Genomic DNA, 15,950 nt, shown 5'->3' on the forward strand with positions numbered 1-15,950 from the left:
CAGTGGCATGATCACGGTTCACTGCAGCCTGAACCTCCCACGCTCAAGTGATCCTCCTGCCTCAGCCTCCTGAGTAGCTAAGACTACAGGCACACACCACCCATGCCTGGCTAATTTTTGTATTTTTTGTAGAGAAGGGATTTTGCCATGTTGCCCAGGCTGGTCTCGAACTCCTGGGTTCAAGCGATTTGCCCACCTCAGCCTCCTCAAGTGCTAGGATTACAGGTGTGAGCCATTGTGCCTGGCCAGTAGTTTGGTCTTTTTCGTTGCTGTGCAGATTCAGTTGTATGAATATAGCGTAATTTTTGTCCATTCTATTGTTGATAGACATTTGAGTTGTTTTCATTTCTTGTCATTATGAGTAAAGCTCTTAACATTGGTGGACACAAGTATGTATTTCTCTTAGGGATATATCCAGGAATAGAATTGCTGCCAGACAGAAAAAAATATATATATTTGTAGCTTTAGAGGGTATTGCCAGTCTTTTTTTATTTCTTTCTTTTTTATTTTGAGACAGTCTCACTCTGTCGCCCACGCTGGAATGCAGTGGCGCAATCTCAGTTCACTGCAATCTCCGCCTCCCCGGTTCAAGCGATTCTCCTGCCTCAGTCTCCTGAGTAGCTGGGATTACGGGCATGTGCCATCATGCCTGGCTAATTTTTGAATTTTTTTAGCACAGACGAGGTTTTGCCATGTTGGGCTGGTCTTGAACCCCTGACCTCAGGTGATCCGCCCACCTCAGCCTCCTAAAGTGCTAGGATTACAGGCGTGAGTCACCACGCCCAGCCATTATCTCTCATTTTCTAAAGTGGTAGTACCATTTTATACTCCGAACAGCAATAAATTGTAGTTACATTCTTACTAACTGCTAACTCATTTATTTACTAGCATCTGGACTAACATTTGGTATTGTCAGTCTTTTTAATTTTAGTCATTCTGGTAAGGGTGTAGTGCCCACCAGCCATCTCCAACAGATTTTAACATATATGCTTCAGATCTCTTTTAAGAAATATAAATTTAAATATTCATTAGTGAATCTAGTAAGGGATGTGTGTGCGTGTGTATATATATATATAGTATATATACACACACATATACATATACAAGAAAATAACATACATATTATATAAAATAACGTATATATACACATACTGTATATATACACACACAAATTATATATATATGTGTGTGTGTGTGTGTGTATTTTGGAGACAGGGTCTCACTCTGTCATCTAGGTTGGAGTAGAGTGGTGTGGTCTTGCCTCACTGTAGCCTTGACCTCCCAGGCCCAAGCAGTCCTCCTACCTCAGCCTCCTGAGTATCTGGAATTATAGGTGTGTGCCACCACACCTGGTTAATGTTTTAATTTTTGTAGAGATGGAAAACTGCTTTGTTGCCCAGGCTGGTCTCGAACTCCTGAGCTCAAGGATTCCTCCCACCTTAGCCTCCCAAAGTGCTGGGATTATAGGCATGAGCCACCGCACCTGGCCAAGGTCTATATTTTTCTTATTGTACTAATCTTGCAACTTTTCTGTAGATTTAAAAATTTTCAAAATACTGTAAATAGTTTAAAAATATATAAATTTTAGATATAGCTGAAACTAACTACTTACCCTTTCCCAGCCTCCCAAAGTAATTACTATCCTGAATGTAATGTTTATTGTTTTTTGTTTTTTTTTTTGAGACAGCGTCTCACTGTCACTGAGGCTGGAGTGCAGTGTCATGATCTCAGTTAACTGCAACCTCCGTCCCACGGGTTCAAGTGATTCTCCTGCCTCAACCTCCTGAGTAACTGGAATTACAGGTGTGCGCCACCAGGCCCGGCTAATTTTTTTTGTATTTTTAGTAGAGACGGGGTTTCACCATGTTGGCCAGGCTGGTCTCGAACTCCTGACCTCAGACTAACCGCCCGCCTCAGCCTCCCAAAGTGCTGGGATTACAGGCGTGAGCCACTGTGCCTGGCCTGGTACAACTAATTTTAAAAGCAGGTTGACCCTCTAGTCCAACTGGCAGATGTGCATACCCCATGCCATTGTAATTTTTTCCCCTAGAAAAACTCCTATTCAGTCGTACAGGGAAATGAGTATAAAAACATTTGCTGCTGCCATGTTTGTAATTGTGGACAATTGGGAATAATCTTTATACCTCATCAATGAAAAAATAGACCAATTATGGTTCATTCATGTAGAATACTATACAGTAGACTATGAACCAGAGTTACATGAATCAGAATTCATATTTCTCAAAAGCATAATGTGGGCCGGGCACGGTGGCTCACGCCTGTAATCCTAGCACTTTGGCAGGCTGAGGCAGGTGGATCACTTGAGCCCAGGAATTCAAGACCAGCCTGAGCAACACAGTGAAAACCTGTCTCTATCTTTTTAAAAGGAAGAAAAGCATATTGTGGAACAACAGAAAAAAGCAACTTGCAGAATTATAAAGTATGATGTCATTTGTATAAATTATAAGAAAATGTTAAATAGCGCTATTATATATAATTTGTAGAGTTATACATATATACCTGAGAACAATAAACATTACATTCATGCAGCCAGGCACAGTGGCTCATTCCTGTAGTCTCAGCACTTTGGGAGACCAAGGCGGGCAGATCACTTGAGGTCAGGAGTTCGAGACCAGCCTGGCCAACATGGTGAAACCACATCTCCATTAAAAATACAAAAAATTAGCTGGGCATGGTGGCACGCCTGTAGTCACAGCTACTCAGGAGCTTGAACCCAGGAGGTGGAGGTTTCAGTGAGCCGAGACTATGCCACTGCACTCCAGCCTGGGTGACAGAGAGAAAAAAAGTTGTACCAATTTATACTCCCACTAGCATTAGATAAAAGTTCAAATTATGCCAGGCATGGTGTCTCACATCTGTAACCCCAGCATTTTTGGACTCTGTCTCAAAAAAAAATCCACATCTTTTACAACACATGATTGTTAGATTTTTTAGTTTTTGCCTATTGGATGATATATTCTTATTTACATTTTCATTTTCCTTATTACTAAGGGGGTTGAGCAGCTTCTCACATTGGGCCTTCCTCCTCTGCCCACATGACATGACTATTCATATTCTTTCCCTGTTTCCTACTGGGAAATCATTTTCTTTTTTTCGTTTCTTTTCTTTTTTTGAGACGGAGTTTTCCTCTTGTTGCCCAGGCTGGAGTGCAATGGCATGATCTCGGATCACTGCAACCTCTGCCTCCCAGGTTCAAGCGATTCTCCTGCCTCAGCCTCCCGAGTAGCTGGAATTACAGGCCTGCGCCATCACAGCTGGCTAATTTTTGTATTTTCAGTAAAGATGGGGTTTCACCATGTTGGCCAGGCTAGTCTCGAACTCCTGGCCTCAAGTGATCCACCCACCTCGGCCTCCCAAAGTGCTGGGATTACAGGCATGAGCCATCGTGCCCAGGCACTGCCATGGTGTTTTTTGTTTGTTTGTTTGTTTGTTTTTAAAGATAAACCTCTGGGGTTTCTGGAAAGTAAAGCCCCATGCTCCAAACAGCTCTGCTATACCTGTGTGCAAAATATTTTCATCTCTCTCTCTCTCTCCCCCCAAAGTGCATGCAAACACATATGGAAATGACGTAGGCATCCACTGTCCCACTTCAAATTAAACAGACGCACACGACAGATATTCTCACAGAAAAGCAGTCAGCCAAGCCCAGAACCCATAGATCTAGGTCCACACTCACGCCTCTGCATGCTCCCCAGAAAGACGGATGCATCGCCCGCAGATAGAGACGGGCTCACCAATCCCACTCAAAACCCGCAGCCCGCTTACAGCTCGCAAGCCGCCCACAGTGCCAGCCCCATGCCAAGCATCACTAGGGGCTCTAGAATAGGCAGGGGCCTTGTTCTCACTTCCTTTGTGTTGGTTTTATTTTAGTTGTTTTGTTTGTTGTTTTTCTTAGAGTTATCACCTGCCCCTCTGTCTCCCTACCCAGCCCCCAAGCCCCCCCACCAAGCCTCCACTGCGCATGTGCCGTGCATCCCTGCCCCTTCTGGGTACCCGTAGGCGCTCCCGGGCGCTGGCGGCGGCGGAGGAGATGGAGCAGCGTCACGGGCGCCCGGCCCGTTAAAACGCTGCTGGCTGGAGCCACCTCCCTCCCTGCAGCCCGCAGCGGGAATGGAGTAAAGGGAGACCCGTCGACCTGGCCACGGGGATCAGCGATGGAATTAAAGCAATCTTTGTCCGCCCATCTGGAAGCCGAGAAGCCTCTGAGGCGCTATGGGGCGGTGGAGGAGACGGCTTGGAAAACGGAGAGACTGGGGAGAAGTGAGTACTGCGGCGGTGGGGCGGGGGGCCGGGGACAGCTGGGGATCCGTGCGCCTGAGCGGGTGGTCGCGGGAGCGCGAGGAACGCCAGCAGTGGACCCAGGGAAGCGCCCCCGCAGCGGGGCTGGCAGCGCAGGGGGATACGCAGCTCTGCGCAGCGACGCGCTCTCCCCGCGAACAAAAGGGGGGTACCCTCCGGGCTGAGCCTCACTGGGAGGGTTGGGAGATGGCCAGGCAGCTAAGGCAGGAGCCTGGGCTCGACTTAGGAGTCCCAGATCCGTCAGCTCGCAGCTGGTCCTGTGAAGTCGGGTCTCTCCCACAGCCCAGGGAGGAGGATCCTCTCTCCGCCTGGGATGCGCCAGGGCGCTGGAGACGCAGGACCGTCCTGGAAAGCGCCCACGTCCCTGGAGAGGGGGGAGTGTCTGCTGGTTTTCCGCTTGCTTTCCTACCCCCTGCGTGAGGTTTCGGAGCGCACCTGAAATTCCCAGCTTGTCCTCCCTCGCCTTCCTTGGGTCGGGGTGGGAGGCTTGGGGCGGCAAAAGGGTCAAAAGGCACACACCATTCTCTTTTCTCTCTTGACTCAGTTAAAGTCTGCTTGGGTACAACTCTAGAAGGCAGTTTCGAAATAGACCGGCTGTATTTATTTACTGGTTCTCTCTGCGGTGTTTGGATGTCAACATTTCTAAGTAAACGAAGGATTTTGTTTTTCATTAATAGGATACAATAGTTGAAACTCCTGCCCTCAAAGTGTAGAGGCAGCGTCAGGGGCTCCAGGGTCACTGGAGGTCCCTGCAAACCCAGGGGCTCCCCAAAGCCGCTGCTCTCACATGGCTTGCCCACCAGGCTGGGAAGGAGAGGTCCTTCTCAGGGACCCGGCAGCTTCCTGCCTCGGCTCTGGGTCACTGCTCCGCGCTCTGCCCCAGCACGGATCTCTGAGCGATGTAGGGCTAAAGTATTGTGAATGTGATCTTATTCTGTCCTCACCTGGTGGAAAATTGTGTGTGCGCGCTTTCTTTCTCTATACCTGTGATTATGGATTTAGAAAATCTTCCTAGAAGGGCTCAACTGTGTTCTGATTCTGACGGGTTGAAGTTGAAATCACAATCCAATGTCTTAGTGGTTCATCTGCTAGGATGGATGTCATAGCACTGCCAACCTTTTTCCTTTTCTTTTTTTTTTTCTCCCTTTTTAACCTTGATCTTTCTTTCTAGTTCATCCTTTCAAGACCCAATGACTTGGTGCTTTGGCATAACATCAGGGCGTCAGGGCTGAGGGTCTCTGTTTCTTTCTTTAATTTTTAAGTGCACATAGTGGGTGTCCATGTTTATGGAATACATGAGATATTTTGATACAGGCATACAATGTGTAATAATCACATCAGGGTAAACGGGGTATCCGAAACCTCAAGCATTTATCCTTTTTTTTTTGTTACAAACAATCCAATTACACTCCTTTTTTTAAAAAGCCCATATGTGTGACTAATTATACTCTTTTAGTTTAGCTTTTTTTTTTTTTTTTTTTTTGAGACGGAGTTTCGCTCTTGTTGCCCAGACTGGAGTGCAATGACACAATCTCGGCTCACTGCGACCTCCACTTCCTGAGTTCAAGCGATTCTCCTGCCTCAGCCTCCAGAGTAGCTGAGATTACAGGTGCTCGCCACCATGCCTGGCTAACTTTTGTATTTTTAGTAGAGATGGGGTTTCACTATGTTGGCCAGGCTGGTCCCGAACTCCTGACCTCAGGTGATCGGCCTGCCCTGGCCTCCCAAAGTGCCGGGATTACAGGTGTGAGGCACCCCACCTGCCCTCTTTTAGTTATTTTTAAATGTACAATAAATTGTTGACCGTAGTCATCGTGTTGTGCTATCAGATACTAGATCTTATTCATTCTATCTACCTATATTTTTGTACCCATTAACCATCTCTATGTCCCCCCTCCCAATACCCTCCCCAGCCTCTGGTAACCATCATTCTACTCTGTATCTCCATGAGGGTCTCTGTTTCTTACAAGCTCAAAATAATCTCAACAATGGCTGCCTTTTATTGCTAGATGACCATGTGCTGAGAACTCTAAATGCATCATTTCATTTAGTCCCCACAACAACCTCCTGCAGTACTAAGATTTATAAATTTAAATCTTGCCTAGATTTAAAAAAACATTTTAAAATAAAAATTTTAAAACAAAACATTTTAAAATAAAAAATTTAAATATAAATTTAAAATCTTGCATAGATTTAAAAAAACAAAACAAAACTGGGACTTGTTAGGTGATCTGACAGTTAAGTGGCAGAACCAGGATTTGAACCCCGGTCTGTTGGACCCCAGAGCCTGCTTTTAACATGAAGGTTTATTGCTTTCATGGTTTCAGAAAACTTCCTAAGTCTATTGAGATAGTCACAGAACATGCTCAGTGATTTTATAATTATGTGGCAGCCCTGTTGCTCTCTGAAGCTCACAGAGGCCTTAAAAAAATGCTGGGTCCACACAGAATGGAAGCTGTTCACACGAGTGCTGCTTTGAATCCTCACTCTGTGCCTTGCTGGCTATGTGACTTTAGGAGTATTGCTAAGCCTCACTCTGCCTTCATTTTCTGAAAATAGAGATTATGTCTTTATTGTGTATACTAAATACATATAGTACTCAAGGTTAAGTGCTCAATACATATTGTTCACTTCCATTCGGTTACTGCACAACATTTATAGACAGAACCTGCTTTTACTCTTTGCAAGGAATTATGTAAATATTGGTCAATTCTTCAATAATGCCCTTGTAGCTTTTTATATCTTAACATTTTATGAGAAAAAATTTGAAACATGCAGGAAAATTGCAGCAAGCACCCAATTTACAGCAGTTTCAATCCTGAAATTTTTGTACTTCTGGGTCCTATGTAGCACACTGTTAAAAGTCAGGTATAAGGCCAGGCGCAGTGGCTCACGCCTGTAATCCCAGCACTTTGGGAGGCCGAGGCGGGCGGATCACAAGGTCAGGAGATCAAGACCATCCTGGCTAACACGGTGAAACCCCATCTATACTAAAAATACAAAAAATTAGCTGGGTGTGGCAGTGGGCGCCTATTGTCCCAGCTGCCGGGGAGGCTGACGCAGGAGAATGGCGTGAACCCGGGAGGCGGAGCTTGCAGTGAGCTGAGATTGCACCACTGCACTCCAGCCTGGGTGACAGAGTGAGACTCCCTCTCAAAAAAAAAAAGTCTGGTATAAAGTCCTTCTTACCCTCTGTTTCAAACCATCAAAGACTCAGTCTTGCTTCCTAGTCAAAGGCAAGAGGAACAGCTCCTGATCTGTACTTGCGTGGATCCTCAAATCTGGTTTTCCTTTTCTTTTTTGAGATGGAGTCTCACTCTGTCCCCCAGGCTGGAGTGCAGTGGCATGATCTCAGCTCACTGCAACCTCCGCCTCCCAGGTTCAAGCCATTCTCCTGCCTCAACCTCCCAAGTAGCTGGGACTACAGGCGCCTGCCACCACGCTCAACTAATTTTTGTAGTTTTAGTAGAGAGGGGTTTTCACTATGTTGGCCAGGCTGGTCTTGAACTCCTGACCTTAGGTGATCCACCCACCTCAGCCTTCCAAAGTGCTGGGATTACAGGCATGAGCCACCACACCTGGCGAAAGCTGAAATTCTTAAAACGTGGATCCAGAGTCTAACTTTTGAAACTTGAATCTGGCAAGTTTTATTTTCTAGACTCTTTTTTTTTTTTTTTTTTTTTGAGACAGGGTCTTGCTCTGTCGCCCAGGCTGGAGTGCAGTGGCACAATCAGCTCACTGCAGCATCCGCTTCCCAGGTTCAAGCAATTCTCCCGCCTCAGCCTCCCGAGTAGCTGGGATTACAGGCATGCACCACCACGTCCGGCTAATTTTTGTATTTTTAGTAGAGATGGGGTTTCACCATGTTGGCCAGGCTGGTCTCGACCTCCTGGCCTCAAGTGATCTGCCCTCCTTGGCCTCCCAAAGTGCCGTGATTACAGGTGTGAGCTACCATGCCTGGGCCTGTTTTCTAGATGCGTGTTTGCACGCAGCGGGTGTTTGATTAAACCTTTTTTGGAACACTCTTTCAACTCTCAGGGTATCTATGGATCCATTCCATAAAGCCTGGGGCCTCCATTTATTTATTAATGAAGTGTGAAAATTAGTACTTTTGTTTCTATGGCATGACAATTGCCAAGCCAATGTTGTAACACATGAAATGCTGGAGAAAAGAAGAGGCCCCTTAAAAAGAAGGCATGCTCTGTTTAACTTCCACACATTTTTAAATATTTTATGTTAAACACTGAGTAGGTGTAAATTAAACAGAATTGAAGAGGGGAGGGAGACTGCAGAACTGGTCTTTTTTAGTTAAGATTGTGTTGACTGCTATTTTAAATTTCAACTATAGTTTTTAGATAAAAGATATGTAATGTGCTATATCAGAGTAGCAAAGAAGGAACGTTTTGAAGTTAGGCTGAATGAGTTCAAACCAGCCTTATTCAGCTGTCACTTGGTAGATTTGTGACCCTGGGAAAATTGCTCAAGGTCTCTGTGTGTCAGTTGCCTCATCTGTGAAATGGGGATAATTGTAGTAATGCGCACTTCGGACTCTTGGAAGATTAGATGAGATATGTATATAATGCATTTAGCACAGGGCCTCACATGCTGAAAGCGCTCAGTCAAGGCTGAATGGTTGTCATAGGAGGACAGAAGGGGATGGCCCCAGCAATATTTGCAGAGGTTATCCCAAGCTCACCAGTTACAGCTTTTCATTGCTTCCATTTCTTAGTAAATTCTGGTTAATGATTCTGTACATACTGCCTTCCTCATGGGAACATGTGGAGAAAGGCTTCTGCACCCTTACAAACCATCTAGTATTTTCTCCTTTGAGAAAGGTTCAAAGTAATTGCTCCCAGCCACCTTCAACAGCGTTTTTCCACTAGCAGGGAGGTTTTTTCCCCGCTCAGCTGGAAAATGTATAGTGACATTTCAGCGTGGTTAGGTATATAAAAATACTGCTTTCAACCAAGTGTAATTAATTGAGGGAGACATGCAGACAAGGCGCCTTTTGAAAAAGCGCAGAGCTTTTCAGAAACACAGTTGTCTCTGTTGTGGCCATTTCTTGATAGATTTGTATGTGTCTTAAAGGATGATCAAGATTTTGGACAGGGGAAGTGGAGGAGTTGGGGGCGGGAGAGGGGAATGCCAGGAGAGGTAATAGCATCAACTGGCTGGGTGTGGTGGCTCATGCCTGTAATCCCAGCACTTTGGGAGGCTGAGGTGGGCGGATCGCTTGAGGTCAGCAGTTCGAGGCCAGCTGTCCCAACATGGCGAAACCCTGTCTGTATTAAAAATACAAAAATTAGCCAGGCGTGGTGATGGGCGCCTATAATCCCAGCTACTAGGGAGGCTGAGGTGAGAGAATTGCTTGTACTCAGGAGGCAGAGGTTGCAGTGAGCCGAGATTGGACCGCTGCATTCCAGCCTGGGTGACAGAGCAAGACTTCATCTCAAAAAAAAAAAAAAAAAAAAAAAAAAAAAAAAAAAATCAACACAGACATAGTGCTGGAAATAAATGCTCTATGAGTAGGAGATTGGAATGAAGTAGAAAGCTCAAACTGCAATCTTTCCATAAGCCCAGGGGAGATGACTATTATTTAAAAGTTCAAAGTTGTGTACTGACTAACAAGCAGATCGTTAAACTGGCCAGCGTTTCAGGTTTCATAAACAGTGTGGAGACTGAAATAATGCAAATTGCTGGCAATCTATATAATAGATTCTTGGCGAAAGGTTTGAACTATCTTCTGTTTGGTTACATATGCTCATTTTATTATTTTATTTTGGTTTTGCATCATTTTTTTCTGATTCTAGAAGTAATACATGTACTTTATAAAAAATTTGAATTCATCTGAAATATGAAAATAAAATGTAAAAAACGACCATCATTTGCTCCCCAGATCCCATTTATTCACTCCATAAATAGGTACTGAGTGCCTTACAAGTGCCAGGCAGTGTTCTAGGGGCTGCAGGTACAGTCTTGAGATTTCTCGACAAAGTCCCTGCCCACATAAAGCTTCTATTTAGGGGAAGTTAAGACCTGGGTTGAGAGTGAAGGCGTCAAATATTACATAAAGCAAACAAGTAAGATGGTTTAGGTCATAGTAAATGTTTCATGGGCATTAATAGGGAAGGGGTACTTTTCATTTGGTGTTCAGGAAGCGCTTCTCTAAGGAGGTGACATTTTACTGTATAAATAGCAGGAATCCAGGCAGTAAACGTAAAGGCCTTGTGCTAGAGGAAGAGACAGAAGGCCAGGGTGGCTGGAACCCAGTGAGTCAGGGTGAAGGGCAGATGAATCAGAGGGAAGCCAGACTAGGTAGGGCCTTTTAGGTTGTGATTAAAACAAACCAACAAAAAGTCTGAAATTTATTCTCATTGCAGGAGAAACTGCTGAAACATTTTAATCAAGGGACTAACATGAACTGTTATGTTTTTTGAGGTTTTTTGTTTTTGAGACAGGGTCTCGCTTGTCACCCAGGATAGAGTGCTGTGGTGAGATCTCGGATCACTGCAGCTTCAACCTCCTGGGCTCAATGGATTCTCCCGCCTCAGCCTCCTGAGTAGCTGGAACTACAAGTTCACATGCCTCTAGAGCCCATTAAAAAAAAAAAATTAAGACAGAGTCTCGTTCTCTTGCCCAGGCTGGAGTGCAGTGGTGTGATCTTGGCTTGCCGCAACCTCTGCCTCCTGGGTCCGAGCGATTCTTCTGCCTCCCAAGTAGCTGGGATTACAGGTGCCCACCACCATGCCTGGTTAATTTTTGTATTTTTAGTAGAGATGGGGTTTTTCCATGTTGGTCAGGCTGGTCTCGAACTCTTGACCTCAAGTGATCCCCCTGCCTCAGCCTCCCAAAATGCTGGGATTACAGCCGTGAGCCACGATGCCCAGCAGCCCTGTTAGTTTTTGAATTTTTGGTAGAGATGGGGTTTTGCTGTGTTTCCAGGCTAGTCTTGAACTCCTGGGCTCAAAAGCAATCTGCCTGTCTCAGCCTCCCAAAGGGCTGGGACTACAGGCAAGAGCCACTGCGCTCAGCCTGGTTTTTGTTTTTAAAGGGTCATGTTGGGTACTAGATGGGGAATAAGTCCATAGCGGGGCAAGTGATGATCAATGCAAGCAGCATTTGTTATAGTCCGTGATTCCTTCCTAATCAATTTTATTTTGGAGAAGTGGTGGCAGTTTCCTTGAGTGTGAAAGGTGTGACAAGGGCCCCATGGGTTGTCCTCTGGAAGATCAAGCACCTGGTTAAGACTTAGGAGAGGGAGGCCGGGCACAGTGGCTGAAGCCTGTAATCTCAGCACTTTGGGAGACCGAGGCAGGTGGATCACCTGAGGTGAGGAGTTTGAGACCAGCCTGGGCAACATGGTGAAACCCACATCTACCAAAAATACAAAAATTAGCTGGGCGTGGTGGCGCATGCCTGTAATCCTAGCTACTCGGGAGGCTGAGGCAGGAGACTCACTTGAACCAGGGGGCAGAGCTTGCAGTGAGCTGAGGTCACACCATTGCACTCCAGCCTGGGCGACAGAGTGAGACACTGTCTCAAGAAAAAAAAAAAAAAAAAAAAAGAATTAGGAGAGGGATAGATTCTGCACTGTCTCTTGAGAGGCAACTATGTAAATTATTGCAAAACTATTATAGCAGTGATATAAATATTACAAATATGACAGTATCTAGAATGTACTTTGAACAAGCCCAATTATTCACACAGTTGAGTAATGTCTGCTCATAACTTTGCTCATAACGTTATGTTTTATTTTTGCAAGAGTTTCCTCCTGTGTTAATTGAAGAAAAAATTAATCATGCCTATTCTTGGACTGATTAGTTATTAAACACATATTAATAATAATATCCATTCAATGAGTTTTAGCTATGAACTTGAGCTTATTAAATTCTCATAACAGCCCTATGACATAAGGAGAATTATTATTCCCATTTAAACATGGGGAAACCGAGGTTTCAGGGGGTTAAGAAACTTGCTGAAAGGCATAAAGCTAGAAGGTGGTAGGGCTGGAGCCTGATTCTAAGCCCTCTCTGCCTCTGGATGTTCCTATCCACTGTCTGTTATTCTTGGTTCAGTGCTGGGTGCTGTAGAGATTAGAGATGGAATAAGACAGAATCCCAGCCTTCACTCTTAAAAGGTTTACAGATTTGGAGTGAGAGACACAGCCATAAAGAACACCACAGGGCCAGGCGTGGTTGCTCACACTTGTAATCCCAGCACTTTGGGAGGCCGAGGCTGGTGGATCACTTAACATCAGGAGTTCAAGACCAGCCTGAGCAACATGGTGAAACCCCATCTCTACCAAAAATACAAAAATTAGCCAGGCATAGTGGCATGCATCTGTAATCCCAGCTACTCTGGAGGCTGAGGCAGGAGGATCACTTGAACCGCGGAGGCGGAGGTTACAGTGAGCTGAGATTGCACCACTGGACTCCAGCCTGAGCGACAGAGCAAGACCTGAGACCCTGTCTCAAAAAAAAAACACCACAGGCTGGGCGCGGTGGCTCTCATGTGTAATCCCAGCACTTTGGTAGGCCCAGGCAGGGAGGATTACTTGAGCCCCAGAGTTTGAGACCAGCCTGGGCAATGTGGCAAAACCCTGTCTCTACCAAAAATACAAAAAATTAGCCGGACGTGGTGCTAGCTACTTGGGAGGCTGAGGTGAGAGAATCGCTTGAGCCTGGGGGGCCCGGAAGCTGTGGTGAGCCAAGATGGCACCACTGTACTCCAGCCTGGGCGACAGTGAGGCCCTATCTCAAAAAACAAACAAACAAACAAAAACAAAAACAAAAAATCCACCGCAACTTATAAAGCAGTATAATGAAACACATGCTAAATGAAAAGTACAAGTGTGGGCCAGGCGTGGCAGCTCGAGCCTGTAATCCCAGCACTTTGGGAGGCCAAGGTGGGAGGATCACCTGAGGTCAGGAGTTCGAGACCAGCCTGGCCAACATGGTGAAACCCTGTCTTTACTAAAAATACAAAAAATTAGCCAGATGTGGTGGTGCACACCTGTGATTCCAGCTACTCGGGAGCCTGAGACACGAGAATCGCTTGCACCCTGGAGGTAGAGGTTGCAGAGATTGCACCACTGCACTCTAGCCTGAACAACAGCGCGAGACTCTGTCTCCAAAAACAAAAAAAAAGAAGTGTGAAATTAGGAAAGAAATTGGCTGTGACTGGGGAGCTGCAGGCCAACAGCAAAGAGGGGTGTTTGCATTGGGCCTGAAGGCTAAACAGGGTTTCAAAAGAGGAAGAGTGTAGAGAAGGGGATTTCAGGTAAGCTGTCTGCCCCAGGCACAGAGGTGAATATTCCAAAGGCCAAGGTCCAGGCACCAGCTTTGTTTTGTTTTGTTTTGTTTTGCCTGTTTCTTTCCCCCTGGCTTAATGGATCCTGGGACTGCCTGGTTCACTTATAGGAATGAGCTTGGGGGTTGGTTGGAAGCCAGCACAGGTAAAGGCCCTCTTTTAGTACTTCACTCACAAGTTCCCCCAAAAGATAGAATCAATTCATTTCTTCACTATTCACTTGTTGTGGGCGTCTCCTGTGCACTTGTTTTAGAGGAACAGAGCTAGATGGGTCCTGACCCCACCCTTAAGAATTCCGTCCTACTGTGGTCCATTTCTTCCTCTGCTGCTTCCTAGCACTGTGATCTTGGACAATTGGCCTAACTTCCCTAAGCCTCAGTTTCTTCATCTGTAAAATGGGTATAGTGATTTCTTTAATCCCCTGAGAATTAAACAGAATAATGCCAGGAAAGCATGGTGACAAATACATGTCACTAAATGTTATTGATGGTAGCAGTGTGAAGGCTCAGCTCTGTTTTGCAGACGATATTTATTGAGAAATGCCTGCCAGGCTGGGTGGGAGGAGCTGGCCTCATAGTATGAGTACATGGTGGTCCTGCATGGAAGAGCAGATGGTTTCTAGTTTATTGGTTATAAGTGTGGGCTTTCGAGAGAGCTTTTATTTTGAGGCCTGGCTCTGCCATGTCCTGGCTCTGGACTTTGAATGAGTTATTTCACCTTTTTTTCCCCCACCTCAATCTTTTGCTATCTGTATCTGTTCTCAATGATAACCATGAGGAATTATATAAATCTGAAGAAGTTTCTCAAAGTCAGTTTTTGAGACAGGGTCTTGCTCCATTGCCCATATGGGAGTGCTGTGGCACAATCACAGCTCTTGCAAGCCTCGACCTCCTGCCTAGGCCTCCCGCCTAGGCCTCCCAAGTAGCTGGAACTACAGGTGCACACCACCACGTGCGGCTAATTTTTACAATTTTTTTGTAGAGGTGGGGTCTTGGTATGTTGCCCAGGCTGGTCTTGAACTCCTGGCCTCAAGCAGTCCTCCTGTCTTGGCCTCCCAAAGTGCTGAGATTATAGGCATGAGCCACCACGCCTGGTTATTTCACCTCTTAAGCTTTGGTTTCTGCAACTGTACAACAGTGACAGTAATAGTATCTACTTAGGATAGCTGAGAATTCCTTGAGACACAGATTGGAAATCATTCAATACAGAGGTCAGTACATGATACATGTTTAGTAAATGTTAATTATTATATTATTGGCTTTACAGCTATGGCAACAGGTACATAAAAAGGTAAACTTGATTTAATAAGGGTGTGTGAGTAAGTGGGGGCTGGGAGCAGGGTAGCTAATGGAGCAAAGAGGAGGGGCTTAGCCAACCCTGGAGCTTCTGAAAACTTTCTGGAAGAGCTGAGCCTTAATAAGAAAGAATAGAAGGAAATACATATGTGGAATCACCATTAATTGTTAGGAAAAACCAAATTGGAACCCCACTGAGATATGCAGCCACTGGAAAGGCTAAAATTAAAAGGACTGATCATACTAAGTGCTGGAGAGGATGTAGATCAACTGGCACCCTCATGCGTTGCTGGTAGGAATGTCACATGGGGGGAAATGGCTTGGTCATTTCTTAAAAATTTAAACATACACCAATCATAGGACCCAGACAGTGCACTTCTGGGTATTTACCCAACAGAAATGAGAGCAAGGGTCTCTACAAATATTTGTACACAAATGTTCATAGCAGCTTTTTTAGGAATAGCCCCAAACTGGAAACAACCCAAATATGGTATAATCATACAACAGAATGCTTCTCAACAGTAAAAAGGAATGGACTAAAGACACACTATGTAAATGGATCACAAAATCATCATGCTGAGTGAAAGAAGCAAGCAAGAAAGAAAAGAGTACATACTGTATGAGTCCGCTGACATGAAATTATTTTAAAAACGCAAACTATTGTATACAGACAGAAAGTAAGCGAGACTCTAACTCTACAAAAATAAAAATAAAAAAGTTAGCTGGGCATAGTGGCCCACGCTTGTGATCCCAGCTACTTGGGAGGCTGAGGCAGAATGGCTTGAGCCCAGGAGTTCAAGACCAGCCTGGGCAACATAGCAAGTCCTCATCTCTACAAAAAAATAAAAAAATAAACTGGCTGAGTGTGATGATGTGCACCTGTAGTCCTAGCTACCCAGGGGCTGAGGTGGGAGAATCTCTTGAGCCCAGGAGTTTGAGGCTGCAGTGAGCTATGACTGCACCACTGCACTCCAGCATGGGCAACAAAGTGAGACCTTGTCTCTAAAAAAATAAAAATAAAGAAAA

At 45.2% G+C, this 15,950-nt stretch overlaps 1 protein-coding gene across 3 annotated transcripts in view; it reads left to right on the forward strand.

Moving 5' to 3' along the window:
• The window catches only part of BMERB1 (bMERB domain containing 1), a 178,527-nt gene that overhangs the window by 20,410 nt on the left and 142,167 nt on the right, over positions 1 to 15,950 (forward strand). Inside the window, exon 3 of one of the 3 annotated variants that reach the window (XM_063796170.1) lies at positions 3,917 to 4,281. In XM_063796170.1, coding sequence (XP_063652240.1) covers positions 4,176 to 4,281 — 106 coding nt within the window. In that variant the 5' untranslated portion in view covers positions 3,917 to 4,175. 3 annotated transcript variants of the gene reach the window in all.

This window comes from Pan troglodytes, chromosome 18, assembly GCF_028858775.2.
Source record: "Pan troglodytes isolate AG18354 chromosome 18, NHGRI_mPanTro3-v2.0_pri, whole genome shotgun sequence".
In the NCBI taxonomy this organism is placed as follows: domain Eukaryota; kingdom Metazoa; phylum Chordata; class Mammalia; order Primates; family Hominidae; genus Pan; species Pan troglodytes.